The 18,806-nt window shown below is 67.4% G+C and overlaps 5 protein-coding genes across 9 annotated transcripts; 3 read left to right on the plus strand and 2 right to left on the minus strand.

Annotated features, from left to right (window-relative positions):
• Window positions 1-123: 123 nt before the first annotated feature.
• DHPS (deoxyhypusine synthase) lies at window positions 124-2,801 on the plus strand. Of its 3 annotated transcripts, none has more exons than XM_069797374.1 (9): window positions 124-432; window positions 537-698; window positions 1,125-1,246; window positions 1,316-1,412; window positions 1,527-1,613; window positions 1,691-1,796; window positions 1,923-2,026; window positions 2,137-2,262; window positions 2,353-2,801. In XM_069797374.1, exons 1-9 carry the CDS (start codon window positions 130-132, stop codon window positions 2,446-2,448), a joined length of 1,203 nt encoding a protein of 400 aa, XP_069653475.1. In that variant the 5' UTR covers window positions 124-129; the 3' UTR covers window positions 2,449-2,801. The 3 variants fall into 3 exon arrangements, with proteins under 3 accessions (XP_069653475.1, XP_069653476.1, XP_069653477.1); XM_069797376.1 differs by having other exon boundaries at window positions 186-323; XM_069797375.1 differs by lacking the exons at window positions 2,137-2,262; window positions 2,353-2,801 and having other exon boundaries at window positions 1,894-2,026.
• Window positions 2,794-4,786, minus strand: WDR83 (WD repeat domain 83). The gene is made up of 9 exons (XM_069797385.1): window positions 4,658-4,786; window positions 4,225-4,345; window positions 4,038-4,143; window positions 3,896-3,944; window positions 3,689-3,815; window positions 3,504-3,571; window positions 3,298-3,406; window positions 3,103-3,217; window positions 2,794-3,022 (listed from the first exon to the last, which is right to left on the minus strand). The coding sequence occupies exons 1-9, from the start codon at window positions 4,758-4,760 to the stop codon at window positions 2,870-2,872; spliced, it is 951 nt and encodes a 316-aa protein (XP_069653486.1). The 5' UTR covers window positions 4,761-4,786; the 3' UTR covers window positions 2,794-2,869.
• WDR83OS (WD repeat domain 83 opposite strand) lies at window positions 4,728-5,847 on the plus strand. The gene is made up of 4 exons (XM_069797395.1): window positions 4,728-4,872; window positions 4,947-5,052; window positions 5,466-5,563; window positions 5,689-5,847. Exons 1-4 carry the CDS (start codon window positions 4,838-4,840, stop codon window positions 5,753-5,755), a joined length of 306 nt encoding a protein of 101 aa, XP_069653496.1. The 5' UTR covers window positions 4,728-4,837; the 3' UTR covers window positions 5,756-5,847.
• Window positions 5,848-6,599: 752 nt separating this feature from the next.
• Window positions 6,600-14,258, plus strand: MAN2B1 (mannosidase alpha class 2B member 1). The gene is made up of 24 exons (XM_069797359.1): window positions 6,600-6,739; window positions 7,596-7,698; window positions 8,276-8,449; window positions 9,085-9,278; window positions 9,371-9,503; window positions 9,835-9,977; window positions 10,087-10,203; window positions 10,299-10,381; window positions 10,463-10,583; window positions 10,672-10,750; window positions 10,821-10,930; window positions 11,242-11,349; window positions 11,427-11,543; window positions 11,617-11,811; window positions 12,076-12,173; window positions 12,270-12,393; window positions 12,479-12,597; window positions 12,689-12,790; window positions 12,873-12,960; window positions 13,049-13,129; window positions 13,201-13,437; window positions 13,510-13,659; window positions 13,870-13,972; window positions 14,056-14,258. Exons 1-24 carry the CDS (start codon window positions 6,629-6,631, stop codon window positions 14,181-14,183), a joined length of 3,018 nt encoding a protein of 1,005 aa, XP_069653460.1. The 5' UTR covers window positions 6,600-6,628; the 3' UTR covers window positions 14,184-14,258.
• Window positions 14,254-18,775, minus strand: TRMT1 (tRNA methyltransferase 1). 3 transcript variants are annotated; one of them, XM_069797364.1, is made up of 17 exons: window positions 18,664-18,775; window positions 17,996-18,215; window positions 17,680-17,735; window positions 17,460-17,596; window positions 17,148-17,335; window positions 16,645-16,760; window positions 16,446-16,558; window positions 16,205-16,353; window positions 16,039-16,122; window positions 15,874-15,943; window positions 15,658-15,792; window positions 15,442-15,527; window positions 15,174-15,282; window positions 15,015-15,091; window positions 14,799-14,918; window positions 14,444-14,558; window positions 14,254-14,362 (listed from the first exon to the last, which is right to left on the minus strand). In XM_069797364.1, the coding sequence occupies exons 2-17, from the start codon at window positions 18,154-18,156 to the stop codon at window positions 14,291-14,293; spliced, it is 1,788 nt and encodes a 595-aa protein (XP_069653465.1). In that variant the 5' UTR covers window positions 18,157-18,215; window positions 18,664-18,775; the 3' UTR covers window positions 14,254-14,290. The 3 variants fall into 3 exon arrangements, with proteins under 3 accessions (XP_069653465.1, XP_069653463.1, XP_069653464.1); XM_069797362.1 differs by having other exon boundaries at window positions 18,624-18,763; XM_069797363.1 differs by having other exon boundaries at window positions 15,658-15,788; window positions 15,870-15,943; window positions 18,624-18,763.
• Between the last annotated feature and the right edge of the window lie 31 nt (window positions 18,776-18,806).

Below are 18,806 nucleotides of genomic sequence, written 5' to 3' on the forward strand. Positions count from 1 at the left end.
TCGTTTCTGGGAGTCGATTGCCCCTCCGCGGCCACCGTCCCGTCTTCAAGATGGCGGCGCGCAGCTGTACGCCAGAGAGCGGGGGGAGAGCAGCTGTACGGCGGAGAGCGGGGGGAGGGGGGCAGGAAGATGGCGGCGCGCAGCCGCAGTGCGCGGCGCGGCGCTGGTGGGGGCGGGCCAAGATGGCGGCGCGCAGCGGCGGCGCGGCGGAGTGAAGGCGGCCGGAGCCCCATGGCGACGCCGGGGCAGGCCCCCGCCGCGGCCCTGCGGGCCGTGCTGAAGCCGAGCGGGCCCCTCCCGGGCGAGAGCCTCCCGGTGCGCGGGTATGACTTCGCCGGCGGCCCGGACCACGCCGCGCTGCTCCGTTCCTTCCGTACCACCGGCTTCCAGGCCACCAGCTTCGCCCAGGCCGTCGCCGAGATCCACCGGATGGTGGGCGCGCCGGGGCCGGGGGGCGGCGGGGTCCCGGGGCGACGGGAGGGGGTCCGGGGCGCGGCTGGAGCCGGTCCTGACCACCGCCCCCCCCGCGCCCGCAGATCGCGGCGAAGCTGGAGCCGCTGAGCGAGGAGGAGCGGAGCCGGGCTGGGCTGGGGGGGCCCCGGCCCCCCTCGGGCTGCACCATCTTCCTGGGCTTCACCTCCAACCTCATCAGCTCCGGCGTCCGGGAGACTATCCGCTACCTGGTGCAGCACAACATGGTGCGTGGGGCCTGGCGTGGCGGCGGGGTCCGGCCGGGGCTCCACCTGCCCCGGGGCTGTCGCCGAAGTCCCTGGTGGGGTGCGAGGGGGGAACCCTCAGGTCCTTGGGGTGTCTCCCGGGCCGACCCCAAGGTCCCCGCCCTGTCCCTGAGGTCCCTGCAGGGTTCCCAGGGGGATGCGTGGCTCCCGAGGGCATCCCCGAGGTCCCCAAGCTGTTCCTCGGGTCCCTGTCAGATCCGGGGGGGTCCCCAGCCTGGTCCTGGGGTCCCACCCCTGTCCCCTCACGGCCTTTGGGGTCCCCAGCATTCCTGGGGGCTCAGCCCTGCCCCGAGGTGTCCCCCAGCTTGCTCTAGGGTCCTTCGAGCCCCCCCCCGCCTTCTCCCTGGGGTGTCCCTGAAGTCCTGACGCCGTCGCCACCCGGGGCAGGTGGACGTGCTGGTGACCACGGCGGGGGGGGTGGAGGAGGACCTCATCAAGTGCCTGGCGCCCACCTACATCGGGGACTTCAGCCTGCGGGGCCAGGACCTGCGCCAGAGCGGCATCAACAGGTATGGGGTGCCGGGGTCCTCTCCCAGACACCGGGGTCCCCTCCTGGGCTGAGACTGTTCCTTCCCCAGGATTGGGAACCTGCTGGTGCCCAACGACAACTACTGTAAGTTCGAAGACTGGCTAATGCCTATCCTGGAGCAGATGGTGGACGAGCAGGAAACGCAGGTGGGGGTGGCTGGCCCGGATGCCTGGGTCCTCCCTGGCTCGGGGGGGGGGTGCGAGGGGCCCGGGCAGCTGGGTCCTCCCTGGCTGGGGGTCCTGAGCGTGGTGGTCTGGCAGGGCGTGAGGTGGACCCCCTCCAGGATGATTGCGCGGTTGGGCAAGGAGATCAACAACCCCGAGTCGGTCTGCTACTGGGCGCAGAAGGTAGGTGGGGATGGGGGGGGTGGTCACTGCGGGCGTCACCGTGGGTGTCACTGCCCGTCACCGCGTCCCCTTTCCAGAACAACATCCCGGTGCTGAGCCCGGCTCTCACTGATGGCTCCCTGGGAGACATGATCTTCTTCCACTCCTACAAACACCCGGGGCTGGTGCTCGACATTGTGGAGGGTGAGTGTGTCCCCAGATGCCAGGGTCCCGTCCCCACCCTGCTGCCGACGCTGGGGTCCTGCCCCCCTGATGCCAGGGTGTCCCCCCCCAGCACCAGGGTCCCCTGACAGCCACCTCTGCCCGTAGACCTGCGCCTCATTAACACCCAGGCCATCTTCGCCAGGAAGACGGGGATGATCATCCTGGGCGGGGGGCTGGTGAAGCACCACATTGCCAACGCCAACCTCATGGTGAGGGGGGTGGGGGCCCCTCCCGTGTCCTGGGGGATGGGGAGGGGGTGCGGGGCACCCCCGAGGATGGGGAGGGGGCGCAGGAGCTCACCCTGCTCCTCACCCCGCAGAGGAACGGAGCCGATTTCTCTGTCTATGTCAACACGGCGCAGGAGTTCGACGGCTCCGACTCGGGGGCGCGGCCGGATGAGGCTGTGTCTTGGGGCAAGATCCGTATGGATGCCACCCCTGTCAAGGTGGGATGGGGGGGGGGTTCTGGGGTGGGGGGCGGAATTTGGGGTGCCTGGAGGGGGCTTCCCCATCCTCATCCCCTCTTCTCTGCCTAGGTCTACGCTGACGCCTCCCTGGTCTTTCCGCTGCTGGTGGCGGAGACGTTTGCCCAGAGAGCTGATGCCTTTCCATTGGAGACGCCAGCAGACTGAGCCAGTGGTGGAGTGTCCTTGGGGGCTGAGCCCCCCATCTCCGGGTGGGGGGCAAACCCCCCAATTTGGGAGGGCCGAGCCCCCACTACCTCTGCAGGGGCTCCCATCTCAATGCCCCCAGGCGCCGCTCCCCGCGTCCCAAACGCCAGTGCGTGCCAAGCAGGAGAGCGCGGGGTGACTCCCCCGAGCAGGGGAATGGGGGAGCTGGGACCCCTGCAGCACCGTCCACCTGTCCGTGCCCCCCCCCCGCCACTGTCCACCTGTTCCCCCCTCCCCAGCGCTTGTATTTATTTAAGCTGCTCGGGGGTCCGCGCAGCTCTGTGCGCTCCCAATAAAGCACTGCAGTTTCTCCACACTGTGGGTTTATTCTTCGTTACCTGGGGATGCAGATGGGCACTGCGGGTGCCCCCCCAAACCCGCATCACATGGCAGCGTCCCCCTCAGGCTGGAAGCTCTCCTCGCGCCAGAGCTGGACCTGGCCCTCGGTGGCAGTGAGCAGGCAGGGCAGGGTGGGGTGGAAGGAGAGTGACTGCACCACGCTGCGGCCCACTGCCAGGCTGAGCACAAGTGAACCCTGCAGGGGGGGTGTGAGGATGTGGGGGGGCTCCCCTGGGACCCCCCAGGTGCAGGCTTGGCCCCCCCTTGCCCACTCACCTCCACCAGGTCCCAGAAGTAGACATTGCCATCCTCGGAGGCGCTGCCCACATGGGTGTCCTGCTCGCTCAGCACGCAGTCCAGCCGGTACGTCATGCTGCGGTGGCCCATGTACCTGTGGGGGGGACGGGGTGAGGTAGAGGCCCCCCCACAGCCCCCCAGGGGGGCGCAGGGCCATGGGGAGGGGGCTCGTACTCGCCCAGCAGCTCCCCTGTTTCCTTGTCCAGCAGGCGCAGGGTGGAGTCAAGGCTGGCAGCCAGGGCGCACTGCCCATCCTTGCTGAAGCAGACGCTGGTGATGGGGCCTGGAAGCAGATGGGAATTTGTGGGTGTCCTGGGGAGACACCCCCCACACACACCTTGGGAGCCCCCCACGCTGGTGTCCCACACCCCCTCACTCACTCCCTATGTAGTCAGAGTAGAGCTGGCCAGCACGCAGGTCGTAGCGCCGGACACGGCCGTCCACGGAGCTGCAGAGAGGGGGTGTTAGTGCAGGGGGAGTCCTGCTGACCCCAATCCCAGGGGGCCCTGCTGGCCCTGTCCCCCCTGAGCGTGTCCCATCCCCTGAGTGCATCCCCATCCCTCACCCCGACAGGATCTCGTGGTCAGAGACCTTCACGCTGGAGATGCCGTCCTTGGCCTCATCCAGGACCTGGACGGGGTCAGGGCGGCGGGAGCGGCAGTCCCAGCATCGGACAGTGGAGTCGATGGAGCCTGGTGGGGGGCCGGGGGGAAAAGGGGGTGTCAAGGGGGGGCTCTGGTGCTGGCAGGACCCCCCGAGACCGCTTCCTTACCAGACACAATGATGGTGGCCTCCTCATTGAACTGGACGCAGTTCACTTTCTGCGAAACAAGCAGGGAGTCAGCACCCTGCAGGGACCCCTGACCCCCCCAAGTCCCCCCGGACCCCTCGCCCCCGCTGCCCCATGTCCTCACCCCCACGTGTCCCCGGTACTTGCGGACCACTTGTCCGGTGGCTACATCCCACAGTGCCACGGTCTTGTCAGCCCCGCAGGAGCAGAGCTGGCTGTTGTCAAAGGAGCTGGGGGGGACGGGGTGCCCTGTCAGTGGGGCTGGGGGGATCCCCGAGGGGTGGGGGTCCCCACAGCCCCCTGCCCCTTACCCGGCGGCATCCAGCACCTCGTACCCGTGCCCCTGGTAGGTGCGCAGGGCTGTGCCCTTGTGTGGGTTCCAGAGCTTCAGGGACTTGTCGCTGCCGCAGGTCAGGCAGTAGTTCCCGTCCACTGGGGAGGGGGGGACTGAGATGATCCCCCCGGCACCCCAAATAGGCACCCCCTCCGCAGGAGCTGCGGTCCCCAGTCACCACCCCCTCAGGGACAGGAGCCCGGGACCTCTTACCTCCCCTCTGGGATGGGGACTGGGAGTGTGCCCCTGCCCCTTCCTCCCCCTGGGATGGGGTCAAGGAATTGGGGTCCCCTTGTCCCCGGGATGGGGTGCGGGCCCCGCTCCTCCCCCCCCCCCCCTCCGGAATAGGGCCTGGGTCCGCACTCCCCCCCCATCCCGGATCCCCCTTTGCTCGCCCCCGCCGGTCCCACCGTTAAAGCGAACGGCCCGCACCGCGCCCTGCCCGCACTCCAGCGTCCGGACCCGCCGCCGCGGCAGCTCGGGACGGGCGGGCCGCGGCCGCGGGAAGGCCATGGCGGGCCGGGGCCGGGACCGGGACCGGGGCCGGCGCCTCTTCCGGCGGCGGCGGCGGAAGCGGGCGGCGGGGCGGCATGGCGGACCCGCGGCGACCGGCGCGGGTGGCCAGGTGGGACCGGGGCACGGGGGGAGGACACCGGGGGGGGACAGGGGCCCTGGCCCGTCTGACGGTGCCGCCCCCAGGTACAAGCCGCCGGCCACCGAGACCAACCCGGCGCTGGAGGACCCGACGCCCGACTACATGAACCTGCTGGGGATGGTCTTCAGCATGTGCGGGCTCATGCTTAAGGTGGGGGCACCGGTAGTGGTCCCGGGGGGCACCGGCACCGGGCGGGGTGGGGGGACACCTGCCCAGGGTGGGCACTAGCCCCGGGAGGCACCGGACCGGCCCGGGGTGGGCGGTGGGATGATATTTTGGGGGCTGAGGACTGTCCCTGGGGGGGTTCTGGGGTGGCTGAGGGCCGTGGGGGCACAAGGACCATCCCCGGGGGGGTTCAGGGGCACAGGGACCATCCCCGGGGGTGTTTGGGTGGTCGACGGTCAATGGGGGAGAGGGGCTGTCCCCAGGGGGGTTCAAGGGGACAGGGGCCATCCCCAGCGGGTTTTGAGGTGGCCAAGGAACAAGGAGGGGACAGGGGCCATCTCCAGGGTGTCCCCATGCCGTACCCAAGGGGTCCCCACGCTGTACCCCTCTGCCTGCAGCTGAAGTGGTGTGCCTGGATCGCCGTCTACTGCTCCTTCATCAGCTTTGCCAACTCCCGCAGCTCTGAGGACACCAAGCAGATGATGAGCAGTTTCATGTGAGTGCCAGCAGCTCTGGATCCGGCCCTGGGGTGCCGCATCCCCTGCGGAGGGGACAGCGGGGAGACCATCCTGGTTTTGCGGGGGTCTCTGAAGCCCGGGCTGGTGTTTCTCCCCTCTCCAGGCTCTCCATCTCAGCCGTGGTGATGTCCTACCTGCAGAACCCCCAGCCCATGTCCCCTCCCTGGTGACGGCCGGTGTCGTTCCCTGGGGAGGGCGCTCACCGTGGGGGAGGCAACAGGTTGAGTCAGGGCCGGGACGATAAAGGGGGTGCTGGGGCAGAGCTCGTGGTCATTGTGGTTTGTACGTACCTGCGTGGGCTGGACCCTGCTCAGAGCCGCAGCCTCAGCAGGCAGATGGGGTGGATGGACCCCCCCCCCCGGGGTTGGGAGAGCCCCAGGGGTGTGGGACCCTGCTTGGGGGATCTGGGGGGCCTGCTTGGGGGAACGGTGGGTGAAGATGGTAGGAGTCGGAGGGAGCGATGGGATGTGAGGGCTGGGGGAGCCCCAGGGGGCTGAGGGGAGCCTGGGGGGGGATCCAAGGGGAGCCCCGGGTGGGGCTGAGGGGAGCCATGGAGGTGGCAGAGCCCCGGGTGGGGCTGAGGGGAGCCCTCAGCTCCGGCTGCCCCCGGGGCTCCCCTCAGCACCCCGGCGCCATCGCCTCTGTGAGGGACCCGGCTCCTCGACACGCCATTGGAAGAACGAGCTGCCCGTCTCTCGCTCTGCGCAGACTACGCCTCGGTGGGGGCGGGGTTTCGGGAGCTGCCACACGTCATTGGCTACTGACCGTTCTCCCGCCCCCGGAGGGGCCGTTGCCGACGCCCGCCCCGGGAGGAGCGGCTCGCGGTGTCAATCATGGGTGCTCCTCCTCCTCATTGGCGCCAGTCCGTTATGTCAGCGCCCCGCCTGTGTGTGTGGGGGGGGGCGGGTCTTCGTGGTGTTCCGTTACGACCGGCCTCCGCGCGCAGCGGCTAATCAGAGCGCGGGGTGTGGCCTGAGCGGCTTCCGTCGCCGTCCATTGGCTCTCGCTTGCCCAGAGGGGGTGGAGTGGGCACCCCCCAGGTCATGTGGACGGGCGGTCACATGACCGTGCCCGCGAGCGACATGGCAGTGCCCGGGGCGGTGGCGCTGCTGCTGCTGCTCCTCGGGGCGGCCGTCGCGGGCTGCGGGTACCAGGTGGGACCGGGGGGATTGGGCCGGGGAGCCACTGGAGAGGGACTGGGCGAGACTGGAGGGGCTCCGGGAGAGGGTCCGGGAGAGGCTGGGGGGGCACCGGAGCGTCCTGGGGAAACAGGAACTGGGAGGGACTAGGGGAGCTGGGAGGCACTGGGGATACTGGGATGGCCTGGGGGAGCCGGGAGAGACTGGGAGCACTGAGGAAACGGGGACTGGGAGAGAGTGGGGGGAACTGGGCAGCTGGGAGAGATCGTGGTGGGGAAGCTGGGAACCCAGGAGGGACTGGGGGGCAATTGGGAGGAACTGGGGCAGGGAGAAACTGGGCTGAGGGAGCTGGGATACTGGGAGAGACTGAAGGGAAGGTGGGGAAACGTGGATGGGGCAGCTGGGCTGGGACTGGGCGAACTGGGAGAGGTCAGATGGGGGGAGCAGTGGGGGACTGGGAGAGGGAAACTGGGACAATCTGGGCCTGAGGAATGGGAAGGGATTGGGGTCTGTCATGATCTGGGACTGGGAACATTGCGGAGAGGCTGGGATGGGGGTGCTAGGGGAGGAAGAGGAGGGTTTAGGGTACTGGGGTGCCTGGAGGGGGCTGGGGCACGGCTGGACAGTGACAGTCACGTGCCCCAGCAGGGCTGTCACTGGGGGGAACAACGACACGTAGGCATCCTGGCCTGCCCTTCCCTCCCAGGCGGGGGACCCAGGCGTCCTGGCCACTGGTTTTTAATGGCCATTTGCATCCTCCCCTGCAACCCAAGGGCTTCCTCTGGAAACGGCTGGTGGGGGGGCAAGGGGGGGACGTGGGGTGTGGGCACAGCCCCGTACGAGCCCTCAGAGACTCTGCTTGCACCTGCAGTCGTGTCCGCCCACGCGCCCTGACCTCCTCAATGTGCACCTGGTGCCCCACACGCATGATGACGTGGGCTGGCTCAAGACAGTGGAGCAGTACTTCTATGGAGGTGGGTGTCCCTGCCACTGTCAGGTGGGGGGGAGGATGGTTCCCGGGGAGGGGCAGTGACGTCCCCAAGGCCACTGCAGCACCTGCGGGGACAGAGGTGACAGCTTCAAGGCCACCGTGGGGGTGGAGGTGACGCTCGGCAAGGCCAGTGTGGGGTCGAAGGGACAATGGGTGCCAGAGATGGAGCCTGCAGCCTCACAGCGGGGCAGGGGTTGGGGGCAGAGAGACAAATCCTGCCTTTGGGACGGGGACGGGACCGTGCTTTCTGCCCATTGTCCCCAGCGTGGTGTTGTGACCCCGGTTTGCCTCTTGTTTTTGCCTGTCGGAACAGTGCTGGGATCCCTGGGCCTTTCTGTGTTCCACCCTTTATGTCCCTTGGATGTTTCTGTGCCCCCCCACGACCCCCTGTTCTCCTCCCACATCCTCTGGAGGTTGCTGTGACCCTATCGCCCCTATTCCATGACCCCCATGACCCCCATATGCCACCTGTGTCCCCACGGATGTTGCCGTGACCCTGTATACTGTATCATGCCGTGACCCTGTGCCCCCTCCCTGCCTGTCACGGTTGACCCCATCAGTGCATAATGAGGTGCAGCATGCGGGGGTGCAATACATCCTGGACTCGGTGGTGGCCCAGCTGGCAGCCGACCCCTCCCGCCGCTTCATCTACGCTGAGGTGGCCTTCCTGGCCCGCTGGTGGCGGCAACAGGACGAGGCCACACGTCGCACCGTCCGCCAGCTCGTCGAGCAGGGTGCGGGGGGCATGGCAGGGATGTCCCCTGGGGGGGACTCTGTCACTGAGAGGGATGTGGGGGGTGTCTCTGGAGAGGGACGTTGGCATGGGGACACACAGGGATGGGGGGGGGGGGGGGGCTGGGATGTCCCTGAGGGTCATGGGGAGCACTGAGGGACATGAGCAGGGGGGGACTGGGGTGTCCTTGGGGGCATGCAAGGACATGGGGTGGAACTGGGGTGTCTCTTGGTGGACAGGGGCATGGAGGAACAATAACTAGAGTGTTCCTTGGAGGATATGGGCGTGGGGGGGGACTGGGGTGCCCTGGGGGGACAGAGACTTGTGGGGTGGTACTGGGGTGTTCCAACAGGGATTTAGGGGGGGTACTGGTGTGTCCCTGGAGAGACACGAGTACAGGGGGTTCACAGGAACATGGAGGGGGGACTGAGGTGTCTCCGGGGGGTTACAGGGGGGTGCACGGGGACATGGGGGGGATTGGGGTGTCCCTGCGGTGAGATGGGTGTGGGGATGTGCCTCTGAGGGGGCACAGAGGCTGGGGGGAGGCTGAGAAGTCTGGGGTGCCCCCAAGGGACTTGGAGTGGTGCCAGTGTGAGGTGCTGCTTGTCCCTGAGCACCCCCCCCCTTTCCCTGCAGGCCGCCTGGAATTCGTGGGGGGGGGCTGGTGCATGAGCGACGAGGCGGCCGCCCACTACAGCCCCGCCATTGAGCAGCTGGCACTGGGCCATCACTTCCTGCGCCAGGAGTTTGGGGCCTGTGGCACCCCTCGCGTGGCCTGGCAGATTGACCCCTTCGGGCACTCCCGCCAGCTGGCTGCCATCTTTGCCCAGGTGGGAGACCCCCCACTCTGCGCCCACCCACCCTGCCCTACCCGGCCCCGCAGGGGACCCCGGCATCTAGGCTGACCCCTTCCTCCCTGCAGATGGGCTATGACGGACTCTTCGTGGGGCGCGTGGACTACCAGGACAAGGCGACACGGGAGCAGCTGCGGGAGATGGAGTTGCTCTGGCGGGCGAGCACAAGCCTGCCGCCCCCTGCCGCCGACCTCTTCACTGGTGGGATGGAGTGCAGGGCCCCTCCCAGGGCTGGGGGTCCCTTGGGTCTCCCCCCAAGCTCTTCCTGGGGGCTGGTCCTGTCCAGGGGCGCCCCACTGGGTGTTGCCCATCCCTTGAGCCTTCCCCTGTCCCCTTCCCCTCCCCACCTGAGGGTGACCTGTCCCTTCCCAGGTCTGTTATCCCATTCTGGGGCTCTCGCCGTGTTCTGGGTTCCCTCTGGGATTTTTCCTTGTCCCTAGGGCTGAGCCCGTTTTCCATCCAGCTGATCTCAACCCTGTCCCCAGCCCAGCTGCACCATCCCTGGGCTGACCAGGGGGGTGACTGTCCCCAGGCATCCTCCCCAATGTCTACAACCCGCCATCGGGGTTCTGCTGGGACCAGCTCTGCTCTGACCCGCCCGTGGTGGATGAGGACAGTGAGGAGAACAACGTGGACAGCATCATCTCCACCTTCCTGCAGATTGCCGCCAGCCAGGTGGGTGCCCCTGGGTGGTGGGGTGCTCCCTGGGGTGGGTGGGGGGGTCCTGGACACCAGAGTTTCCCTCTGGGACAAGGGGTGCTGACCTGTCCTGTCCCCACCCCAGGCCAAGCACTACCGCACCAACCATATCATCATGACGATGGGCTCCGACTTCCACTATGAGAACGCCAACCTGTGGTTCAAGAATATGGACAAGCTCATCGCTCACGTCAATGCCCGGGTGAGTGGGGTCTCCCCTGTGTCTGCCCCCATCTATCCCTGGTGTCTGCTGTGCCCCCGCCCCAGCCCGTCTCACACCCTCCCCTGCTTTTCCAGCAAGCCAACGGCAGCCGCGTCCACGTCCTTTATTCCACCCCGTCCTGCTATCTCTGGGAGCTGTACCGGGCCAACCTCTCCTGGTGAGGCCAGGGGAGTGAGGGGGAACCCAGGCGATCAGGTGGGACAGACAGACGGACGGATGCAGCCTGGCTTTCCCACAGGTCCCTGAAAATGGACGACTTCTTCCCCTATGCAGATGGCCCCCACCAGTTCTGGACGGGCTATTTCACCAGCCGACCCGCTTTCAAGCGCTACGAGCGCCTCAGCAACAACTTCCTCCAGGTGGGACGGTGGCCCATGTACTGGGGTCCCCATGCTGGATGCTTGGGACCCCTGTCCCTCTCCCTGACCTTCCCTTCCCTCCCGGCAGATCTGCAGTCAGCTGGAGGCCTTGGCAGGGATGGCGGCACGGGAGGGTCCCTACGGGCCTGGGGACAGCTCTGTGCTCCGTAAGTGCCAGCATGCAGCCCCCGGGGACCCCTCTGGATCTGCCTGATGCCCCCTTGCCCTGCCTGGCAGGTGAAGCTGTGGCCGTGGCCCAGCACCACGACGCTGTGACTGGCACCGAGAAGCAGCATGTGGCTGACGACTACGCCAGGCAGCTGGCCGCGGGGTGGGAGAGCTGCCAGGTAGGGCCCTGCTACCTGTTTTGGGGGGACAGATGGGGTTTGGGGGGTGCAGGGCCAGGGCTAGCAGTTGGGTGTGGACCAGCATCACGTCCATGGGGCAAACTGGTATCTGGGGGGGTGAACTGGTTTCTGTGGAGAACAGGAGCTGGTGGCTGTCTTGGGGATGAGCCCCTGACCCTGGCCAGTGTTTTGGGGACAATCTGGGGTCTGGGCGGCCAGAGCCAGGGTGGTGGGGGATAAGCCAGCGAGCACCCCTCGTTACCTCCCCTCATTACCACCTGCGCCATGTGACCGTCCCCTGCTCCCGGCAGCTCCTGGTCGCCAATGCCCTGGCCAGCCTCAGTGGCAGCAAGGAGAACTTCATCTTCTGCAATGCCCTCAACATCAGCGTCTGTCCCCTGACGGAGGTGGCCGGCCGCGTAAGCACCTCAACGGGGGTCTGGGGGGGCTGTGGGGTCCCAACGGGGCTAATGCACCGCATCCCTCTGTCCCCCAGTTCACCGTCATCCTCTACAACCCCCTGGGCCGCCACATGTCCTGGCCCATCCGGCTGCCAGTCAACGGGGCATCCTACGCGGTGACGGACCCCCAGGGTCAGCCTGTGCCCAGCGAGGTGAGCCCGGGCCAGCCTCCATGTCCCCCCCGCCTGCCGACAGCCCCCTCTGACTCTCCATGCCTGTCCCCAGGTCGTCCCCATCTCCAACTTCACCCACCGGCTGCGGGGGGATGGGAGCAGTGCCATGCGGGAGCTCCTCTTCCAGGCCTCTGCACCCCCCCTGGGCTTCAGCACCTTCATGGTCTCCCGGATGAGCCGCGGGGACCCCCGTGTACCCCCTGCCCAGACCCCAGCGTTGACACAGCCTCGGGAGATCCAGAATGAGGTATGGTCCCACTGTGAGGGATGCATTCCCCCAACATGTGCTGGGCACTGGGTGGATGCAGTTTGGGGTCTTTCCCCACAGGGTCCCTGGGGCTGGAGCAGGTCCCCGGGCAGGGGAAAGCCCATGCTGTTAAGTCCCCGGTGGAGTTGCACCTCTGTTGGCCCAGTTAAACTAGTCCTGGGGCGATGGGAGGAGCTGGGGGTGCGGGAGGGGGCTGAGCAGGGACAGGACAGATGCTCAACCTGCCACTGTCCGGCCCCGCAGCATGTCCGGGTGCTCTTCGACCCCCTCACTGGGCACCTGAAGGAGATCCAGAACCTGGACAAGAGCATCTCACTGCCCGTCTTCCAGAGCTTCTACTGGTGAGCACCTGTGGAGCCCAGACACCTGGGTTCCTTGTGTGGGGCCTTCTTACACCTCTTGTCTTCCTCCTCCTCCTCCTCCTCCTCTCGTCCCAGGTACAATGCCAGCATCGGCAACGATGAGACCCCACAGGCCTCGGGCGCCTACATTTTCCGCCCCAACAGCTCTGAGCCCATCCCCATCTCTGGCTCCAAGCAGGTCTCCACGTACCTCGTGAAGGTCTGTGGTGGGGACCATGTCCCCGGGGGTGTCCTCGGGACCGAGGGTGTCCCCAGGGTGCTGAGCCTTGCCATGTCCCTTGCAGAACAGGCTGGTGCAGGAGGTCCACCAGAACTTCTCCTCATGGTGCTCCCAGGTGGTGCGGCTCCACGTGGGGCAGCCTTATGTGGAGCTGGAATGGACTGTGGGGCCCATCCCCGTGGCGTGAGTTAGGGACTTGGGGGGGGCGGGTGGTGTGTGTGCTTCTGAGGTGGGGCCCCCTCAAAGCCCACTGGTCACCCCCTGCCTCTCCCAGGGATGGCTGGGGCAAGGAGATCATCAGCCGCTTTGAGACGACGCTGCAGACAGATGCCCGCTTCTACACCGACTCCAATGGGCGGCAGATCCTGGAGCGCAGGTCAGGGCTGGCCCACGTGCTTGCTGTGGCCCCCAGAGACCTCCGTCCCCCTCCCCGTAACCGGGCTTTGCCTCATCCACAGGCGTGACTACCGTCCCACGTGGAACCTGAGCCAGACGGAGCCTGTGGCGGGGAATTACTACCCTGTTAACAGCCGCATCTTCATCAAGGTACCAGTTTTGGGGCAGTAGCAGGTAAACGGGGCTGAGCCCGGGGCAGAGCTCATAACATGTGCGGCCTTTCCCTCCCTGCCCACAGGACAAGAAGTTCCAGCTGACGGTGCTGACGGACCGCTCACAGGGTGGCAGCAGCATCTTCGATGGCTCCCTGGAGCTCATGGTGAGGGGATGCAGCATGGGCGGTCCCCGGGGTGGGGGGATGCACCGGGACATAACTACCATCCCCGCCAGGTCCATCGACGGCTCCTGTACGACGACAACAGGGGCGTGGGGGAGCCGCTGGTCGAGCTGGGAGCCAACAAGCAGGGGCTGGTAGTTCGCGGCCGCCACCTTGTCCTCCTTGACACGGTGGAGTCAGCGGCCGACCAGCACCGGCTCCTGGCCCAGGAGCTCTTCATGGCACCCTATACGGTGCTGGCGCCCGGCGGGGGCCCCTCCTACCGCCACGGCCATCCCAGCCTGCAGCAGGTGAGGTGGGGAGGGGGCTGCCTGCGGGGGGGGGGAGCTGTCACGGTGCCCCCCCTCACCCTCTCCCCACAGTTCTCGGCGCTGCGGCGGGAGCTGCCCCCCAACGTCCACCTCCTGACGCTGGCACCCTGGGATGCTGGCACCCTCCTGCTGCGCCTGGAGCACCAGTTCGAGAGGGGTGAGAGTGCCAACAGCTCCCAGCCCACCACTGTCGACCTCCTGGTAAGCTGCTGCATGCCGGGGGCGGGGGGGCTAAGCCTGTTGCCAAGCCTGGCCAAGGGCCGACCCTGTGGCCAGGCTCCCCCCACGGCTCAGCCTGCCCCAGGCTCGAGGGGCTCCCCATTCCGGGGGCTGCTCACTGGTCCCAGAGGCGATCCCTGCTGTGGGGACGGGTGTAGGGTGGTCACTGATGGGGTTTTCCCCCTCTCCCAGAACCTTTTCTCCGCTTTCACCATCACCTCGGTGCAGGAGATGAGCCTGGGAGCCGACCTGCCACTCAATGCTGTCTCCCGCCTGGTGTGGACCCCGACCACAGGTACTGGGGGGGGTTCCTGGGGGCCCTGGGGGAGCTGCCAGCCTCCCCTCACTCCTCTCCTCACCCCTCTCCTCTTCTCCCAGGTCCAGCCCAGCCCCAGCCAGTCTCCAAGCTGGACCCAAGCCAGGTCACGCTGCAGCCCATGGAGATCAGAACCTTCCTGGCCACGGTGCAGTACAAGGTGCCTGGAGGTGGCCCAGCGGGACTGTGAGCAGCCCCAGCTTGGCTGGGGGGGCTCTGCCCACCCCCTGCCACCCCCAAGTGTATTAAAAACCACGAGACTTTTCCCAGGCACAGTTTAATCGGGGAGAGGTGGCGTCAGGGCTGAGGGGTGGCCGGGCCCCCCCCCTCATGTGAGTAGCAGCACTGGGTGCCCAAGGAGCAGTTTCCCTGTGGGAGAGGAGGTGGGTGAGGGGGCTGTGCCCTGCCCCAGGGCCGGACCCCCCGCCTTGTTCCCAGACCCCCACCCACCTCCTTGAAGCGTTTGCAGGGGAAGTTTTTCAGGCTTGTGCCATCGTCTGTCCGCTCTGTCCGTTTGTTCTGGTGTCGTTTCCGCTTCTCCTGGAGGGAGGGAGAGATGCCACCCCTGGGAGAGGGAGGCCATGAGCTGAGGGTTGGGGCATAAGGGGTGGAAAGATGTGTCCCCCCCCAAAAGGACAGAACGAGGGACCCTTCCCTCCTCCCCTTTTTTAGGGGATCCTTATTCTCTCTCCTGGTAAAAGGTGTGGGGAAACATTTTGGTCTTGCTTGTTTGAGAAGGGGCAAGAGTGGCTGCTGGAAGCCCAGCGCCAAAATCAGACACCCAAGAAGCCCCCCTGCCCCTTACCCAGCCTTGGCTCTGGCTTTGGGACCCCAAAAGGCTTCAGGGTTTTCCGGGAACCGCTTCAAGCCCCGTTTTCTGGAGCTGGGGTTGGCATCGTCACGGAGGGTGAAGGAAGCCTGGAGCCTAGGGGAAAAGGGGGGGTGGTCAGGGCCCTGTAGGGGGTCAGCAGGGCCCCCCCATCCCCTGGGCTAGTTGCAGGGGACTGCTGTGGGGTCGTACGTGGGCTCCACAGAGAGGATGCGGGAAGCTGGGCTGGTCTCAGCAAGCCGCTCACGCTTCACCGGGTGGATTTTGGCCTGGGGGAGACAAGGTGGGGGTGTTCAGCTCAGCCCCTGGGGTGGGGGACTGGGGGGGAGGGTCCCTGAGCCCCCTCCTCACCCAGCAGCGCATGATGTCCCAGAGCACGGTGGGCGGCGCGTCCGTCTTCACAGCATTCTTGCAGGCATGGGAGAGCGAAACACGGTAGCCGGCGTGCAGGAGGGCGGACCTGGGGTGCAGCCGCTCAGGGATGGGGTGTGTAGGGACGGAGCAGGGGACAGGATTCACAGGGTTTGAGGCAGAGGAGGGGATGTTTGGGGTACCCAGGTAGGAGGGGCAGGGGACTTAGGGTGCCCCTGGTGCTGTGGGGGGTTTGGGGTGCCCCTACCTGAACTGTAGCAGGGAAGGGGTGTTGCAGTGGATGGTGCTGCTGAGGCTGTCGAGGGTGTAGTAGAGGGGGACATCACCCAGCTCCTGCCCTCGGCATACAGGGAGCAGCAGAGTCAGAGTCAGCGCAAGCCCCAAAATTCGGGGGGGCTCGATCCGGCCTTGACCTCAGGATGCCAGAGCTCTCTCCGGGCTCGTCCCCTCCCTGTCCCCATACCTCAGTGATGACGCTGAGCATTCCCTGCATCCGCTCCTCCGTCTGGAAGCGCCCGGGGCTGCTCTGCAGTGCTGCCAGCACCCGCTCCACGAAGGCCGGGTCATGCAGGGGCTCAGCCCACATGGGGCCACCTAGCTGGGGGGACACACAAGGGGGGGGGTGTCAGTGCTTGGCAGGGGCACAGAGGGGATGGGGGACAGGGGGACGTGTACCCACCTGGTGCCGCTGCTGGCAGAACTCACACGTGGGACCCACGGGCGGCCCCGTGGCTGCCCCGTACTTGAAGCTGGAAGAGGAAAGCCAAGGGGTGAGCAGCCCCCCACTATCACAGGGCCCCCCCCCCCCCGCCACCACCATAGAGCCCCCCCAGCCCCACTGTACCTGGTGCCGTGGCTCGTGACTTTGCCCAGGCGCTGGAGGTGGTGAGTGCCACACCCCACACAGTGATAGACCAGGGCCTGCTTGCTGCTGGGACAAGGTGGGGGTCAGGGGCAGCAGGAGGGTGCAGACCCCCCCCCCCATGGCTCCCCGTGTGTCCCCTCCTCACCTGGCTGAGGCCTTCACCTTCGCCTGCCCCGTGAAGACCCGCACAAAGACACGGATGTAGAAGTCGGCGCTGATGGAGAGCAACGGCACAATGAAGCGCTGGTAGCAGTTGGCGCGGCTGTCCAGGCTGTGCAGGATGATGCGGAGGGCCTGGAGGGGGGGAACATGGGATGACACTGACCTGCTGCCCCCCCAGCTGCTGGCAGGACCATGGTGGTCTCAGGGACCCCCTGAGCACTCACCATCTCGTGGCAGAACTTGCCCTTGAGGGACACGGCCCCGTATTTGCTGTAACATGTCTCAGCGCTGTTCCCCGCCATCACACCCATGTCTGTGCAGGTGACGCAGAGCAGCCCTGACCGGGGTGGGGGGGTGTCAGGGGTGCTGCCAGGAGGACCCAGCCGTCAGGGATGCGCCCCCCCCCCGGCTGCCGCTGCTCACCTCCTTCACTCACAGCTTGCACGGCGGCATCCAGGAAGGGCGCAGGGCTGCCATAGGGGTCCAGGTCGATCACGTCGAAGGGCTCCCTGTCTGCCTTGCACTGGTACATCAGCATCCTGGGGGGGGGAGAAGGGGAGTCCCAGAGCAATTAGGACCCCAGTCAGCTTCCTCAGGTTCCCAGACCCACCCTGACCCTCAGGAACCCGCACAGAAACTAATGCCTCTGCCCAGCATGTGCTGGGAGGGACTGGTGGTGTCCCCACAAACCAGCCCCCACCTTGAGGCTGTGTCCCCTGGGGCAGGGGGACAGGATGTCCCGTCTAACCACCCCCTGTGGGGACGCTGGGACCAGTGTTGGGCCCCCCCAATACAGGAGGAAAACCCCAGCAAGACCACTGAGGCAGTCAGGGCTGCACACAGGGTGTCTGGAGGTTGGTGGGGGGTGAACCGCAGCATCCCACTTCAGGGTGGGCTGCTGGGGTGCAGTGAAAAGGAGGGGGTACCTGGCATCAGCCATGCAGGGAGCCACCAGGTCCCCCACCCCGTTGAAGGCCACGTTGCGGTTCATCAGCTCCACCGCCCGAGCCGAGAAGTCGTTGGCCACCACGGCCCGCAGCCCCGGCACCTCCTTGGCAAAGCGGATGGAGCGAAGCCCTGAGGCCGCCAGTGCCTCCAGGACCCGCAGCCCTCCCTGCGGGGAGAGAGTGCTGCCGACAGGGGCTCGGGGGGGGCCGGTGGGGCAGAGACCCCGACTGGGGACAGAGGGGGCATGGCAGCCCCTGCTCCCTGCATTCCCCCCCCCCCCCCCCCAGCACCTCGCACACTTCTCCTGGCTTCACTGTCCGCGGGGCCTCGGGGCCATCGGGTGCCAGTGCGGTGTCACCATCCCCATTGTCGTTCTCTGGCAGTTGAGGGCCGCCTGTGTCCGTCTTCTCCTCCCCAGGGAGGACGACTAGACAAGAGGGGGGGGCCTGTGGCAGAGCAGAGTCCAGGGAACGGGAAGCCTGGGGACAGGGACCCTGGGATGGTACCTACCCCGGATCCCCTTCGGCTGCAGCTGGAGCCGAGCAAACTCCGTCATGACAGCACAGCTGCAAGGGGGATGCGGCATCAGGGACCCTGCTGGGGGGTGGGTGGGTGTAATCCCAAGTCCCCCATGGTCCCTCTGGGGCAGCCCAGAGGCCCCAGGACATGCCAGAGCCCCCCACAATCCTCCCTGGAGCCCCCTGAGACCCCCGGGACAACCCCATGCCTCCTCCCTGCCCAACCTGGAATACCCCAGAGCCCCCCATGACCCCGCTAGGACAACCTCGAGCCTCCCGCACCCCCGATGCTCCCGCCCCCCGCTCACGTCAGGTCGCGGTTGAAGCCCTGCACGGGGTTGTAGAAGACCTCGTTGGCGCTGGGGAAGAGGATGGTGGCTCGACCCTCGGAGATCAGCGTCTCGCCGGCCCCGGGGGGGTCGCCCGCGCCCGGGGGGGGCACGGAGCCGTTGGGGGAGCCCCCGTCCATGGCAGGGGGATGGCGGGGAGGGCCCGAGGTGACTCTGCGAAGGGTGCTGAAGGCGGCCGCTGTGTTGGGGGCGGAGGGGGGGGGGGTTAACGCCGCACCGGAGCGGCTCTGGGGGAGATGGGGCGGGAAATGGGGGCGGGGGGAAGCCCCCGCAAGCAGGAGCAACAGGCGGGGAATGCGGGAGGGGAGGAGCCCCCCCCGCCGGGGGAAGGGGGGGGCAGCGGGGCTGAGGCGGGGGAGGGGACCACGGAGCCCCCGGAGGGGCTGGGCCGGGGTCAGACCCCCCCAAGACGGGACCGAGGGGGGATACAGCCCCCCCCCAACACGTGGCACGGGAGAAGGCCGGGCGCCCCTAAGCCCTGCACGCGCCCCGCCAGACCCCGCCTCCTCCGTGTCACGCCCCTTCAGGCCCCGCCCCCGGATGACACCCCCGCCCCGCCGGTAACACACCCCCCGCCCCCGCTCACCCGCCCGCGCTGCCCCGCGCATCCTCCGCGCGCCCCTCACATGGGCGCCGCCATGTTGCGGCGGGCGGGACGCGCTCACGTGATCCGCTGCGGACGGCGCCCCGCGAGGGCCATAAAGGCTCCGCCCGCCTCGAAACGCGGCCGGGAAACCTGATCCCGCGACGGGGGCGGGGGTCGCGTATC

Source organism: Haliaeetus albicilla, chromosome 11 (assembly GCF_947461875.1).
Source record: "Haliaeetus albicilla chromosome 11, bHalAlb1.1, whole genome shotgun sequence".
Taxonomy (NCBI): domain Eukaryota; kingdom Metazoa; phylum Chordata; class Aves; order Accipitriformes; family Accipitridae; genus Haliaeetus; species Haliaeetus albicilla.

Excerpts from the sequence above, each read along its gene's own strand:
- DHPS (XM_069797374.1), top strand. The coding sequence starts at position 130 with ATGGCGGCGCGCAGCCGCAGTGCGCGGCGCGGCGCTGGTGGGGGCGGG. Across the intron at positions 1,413-1,526 it reads TGGACGAGCAGGAAACGCAG|GGCGTGAGGTGGACCCCCTC; the intron begins GTGGGGGTGGCT and ends GTGGTCTGGCAG. Across the intron at positions 1,614-1,690 it reads TCTGCTACTGGGCGCAGAAG|AACAACATCCCGGTGCTGAG; the intron begins GTAGGTGGGGAT and ends TCCCCTTTCCAG.
- WDR83 (XM_069797385.1), bottom strand. The coding sequence starts at position 4,760 with ATGGCCTTCCCGCGGCCGCGGCCCGCCCGTCCCGAGCTGCCGCGGCGG. Across the intron at positions 3,945-4,037 it reads AGTACCGGGGACACGTGGGG|AAAGTGAACTGCGTCCAGTT; the intron begins GTGAGGACATGG and ends CTTGTTTCGCAG. Across the intron at positions 3,572-3,688 it reads GACCACGAGATCCTGTCGGG|CTCCGTGGACGGCCGTGTCC; the intron begins GTGAGGGATGGG and ends CCCTCTCTGCAG.
- WDR83OS (XM_069797395.1), top strand. The coding sequence starts at position 4,838 with ATGGCGGACCCGCGGCGACCGGCGCGGGTGGCCAG. Across the intron at positions 4,873-4,946 it reads CGACCGGCGCGGGTGGCCAG|GTACAAGCCGCCGGCCACCG; the intron begins GTGGGACCGGGG and ends TGCCGCCCCCAG. Across the intron at positions 5,053-5,465 it reads TGTGCGGGCTCATGCTTAAG|CTGAAGTGGTGTGCCTGGAT; the intron begins GTGGGGGCACCG and ends CTCTGCCTGCAG.
- MAN2B1 (XM_069797359.1), top strand. The coding sequence starts at position 6,629 with ATGTGGACGGGCGGTCACATGACCGTGCCCGCGAGCGACATGGCAGTG. Across the intron at positions 12,174-12,269 it reads GTCTTCCAGAGCTTCTACTG|GTACAATGCCAGCATCGGCA; the intron begins GTGAGCACCTGT and ends CTCTCGTCCCAG. Across the intron at positions 13,660-13,869 it reads CCACCACTGTCGACCTCCTG|AACCTTTTCTCCGCTTTCAC; the intron begins GTAAGCTGCTGC and ends CCCCTCTCCCAG.
- TRMT1 (XM_069797362.1), bottom strand. The coding sequence starts at position 18,645 with ATGCGCGGGGCAGCGCGGGCGG. Across the intron at positions 17,597-17,679 it reads GCAGCCGAAGGGGATCCGGG|TCGTCCTCCCTGGGGAGGAG; the intron begins GTAGGTACCATC and ends CCTCTTGTCTAG. Across the intron at positions 15,092-15,173 it reads GGGACATCATGCGCTGCTGG|GCCAAAATCCACCCGGTGAA; the intron begins GTGAGGAGGGGG and ends TGTCTCCCCCAG.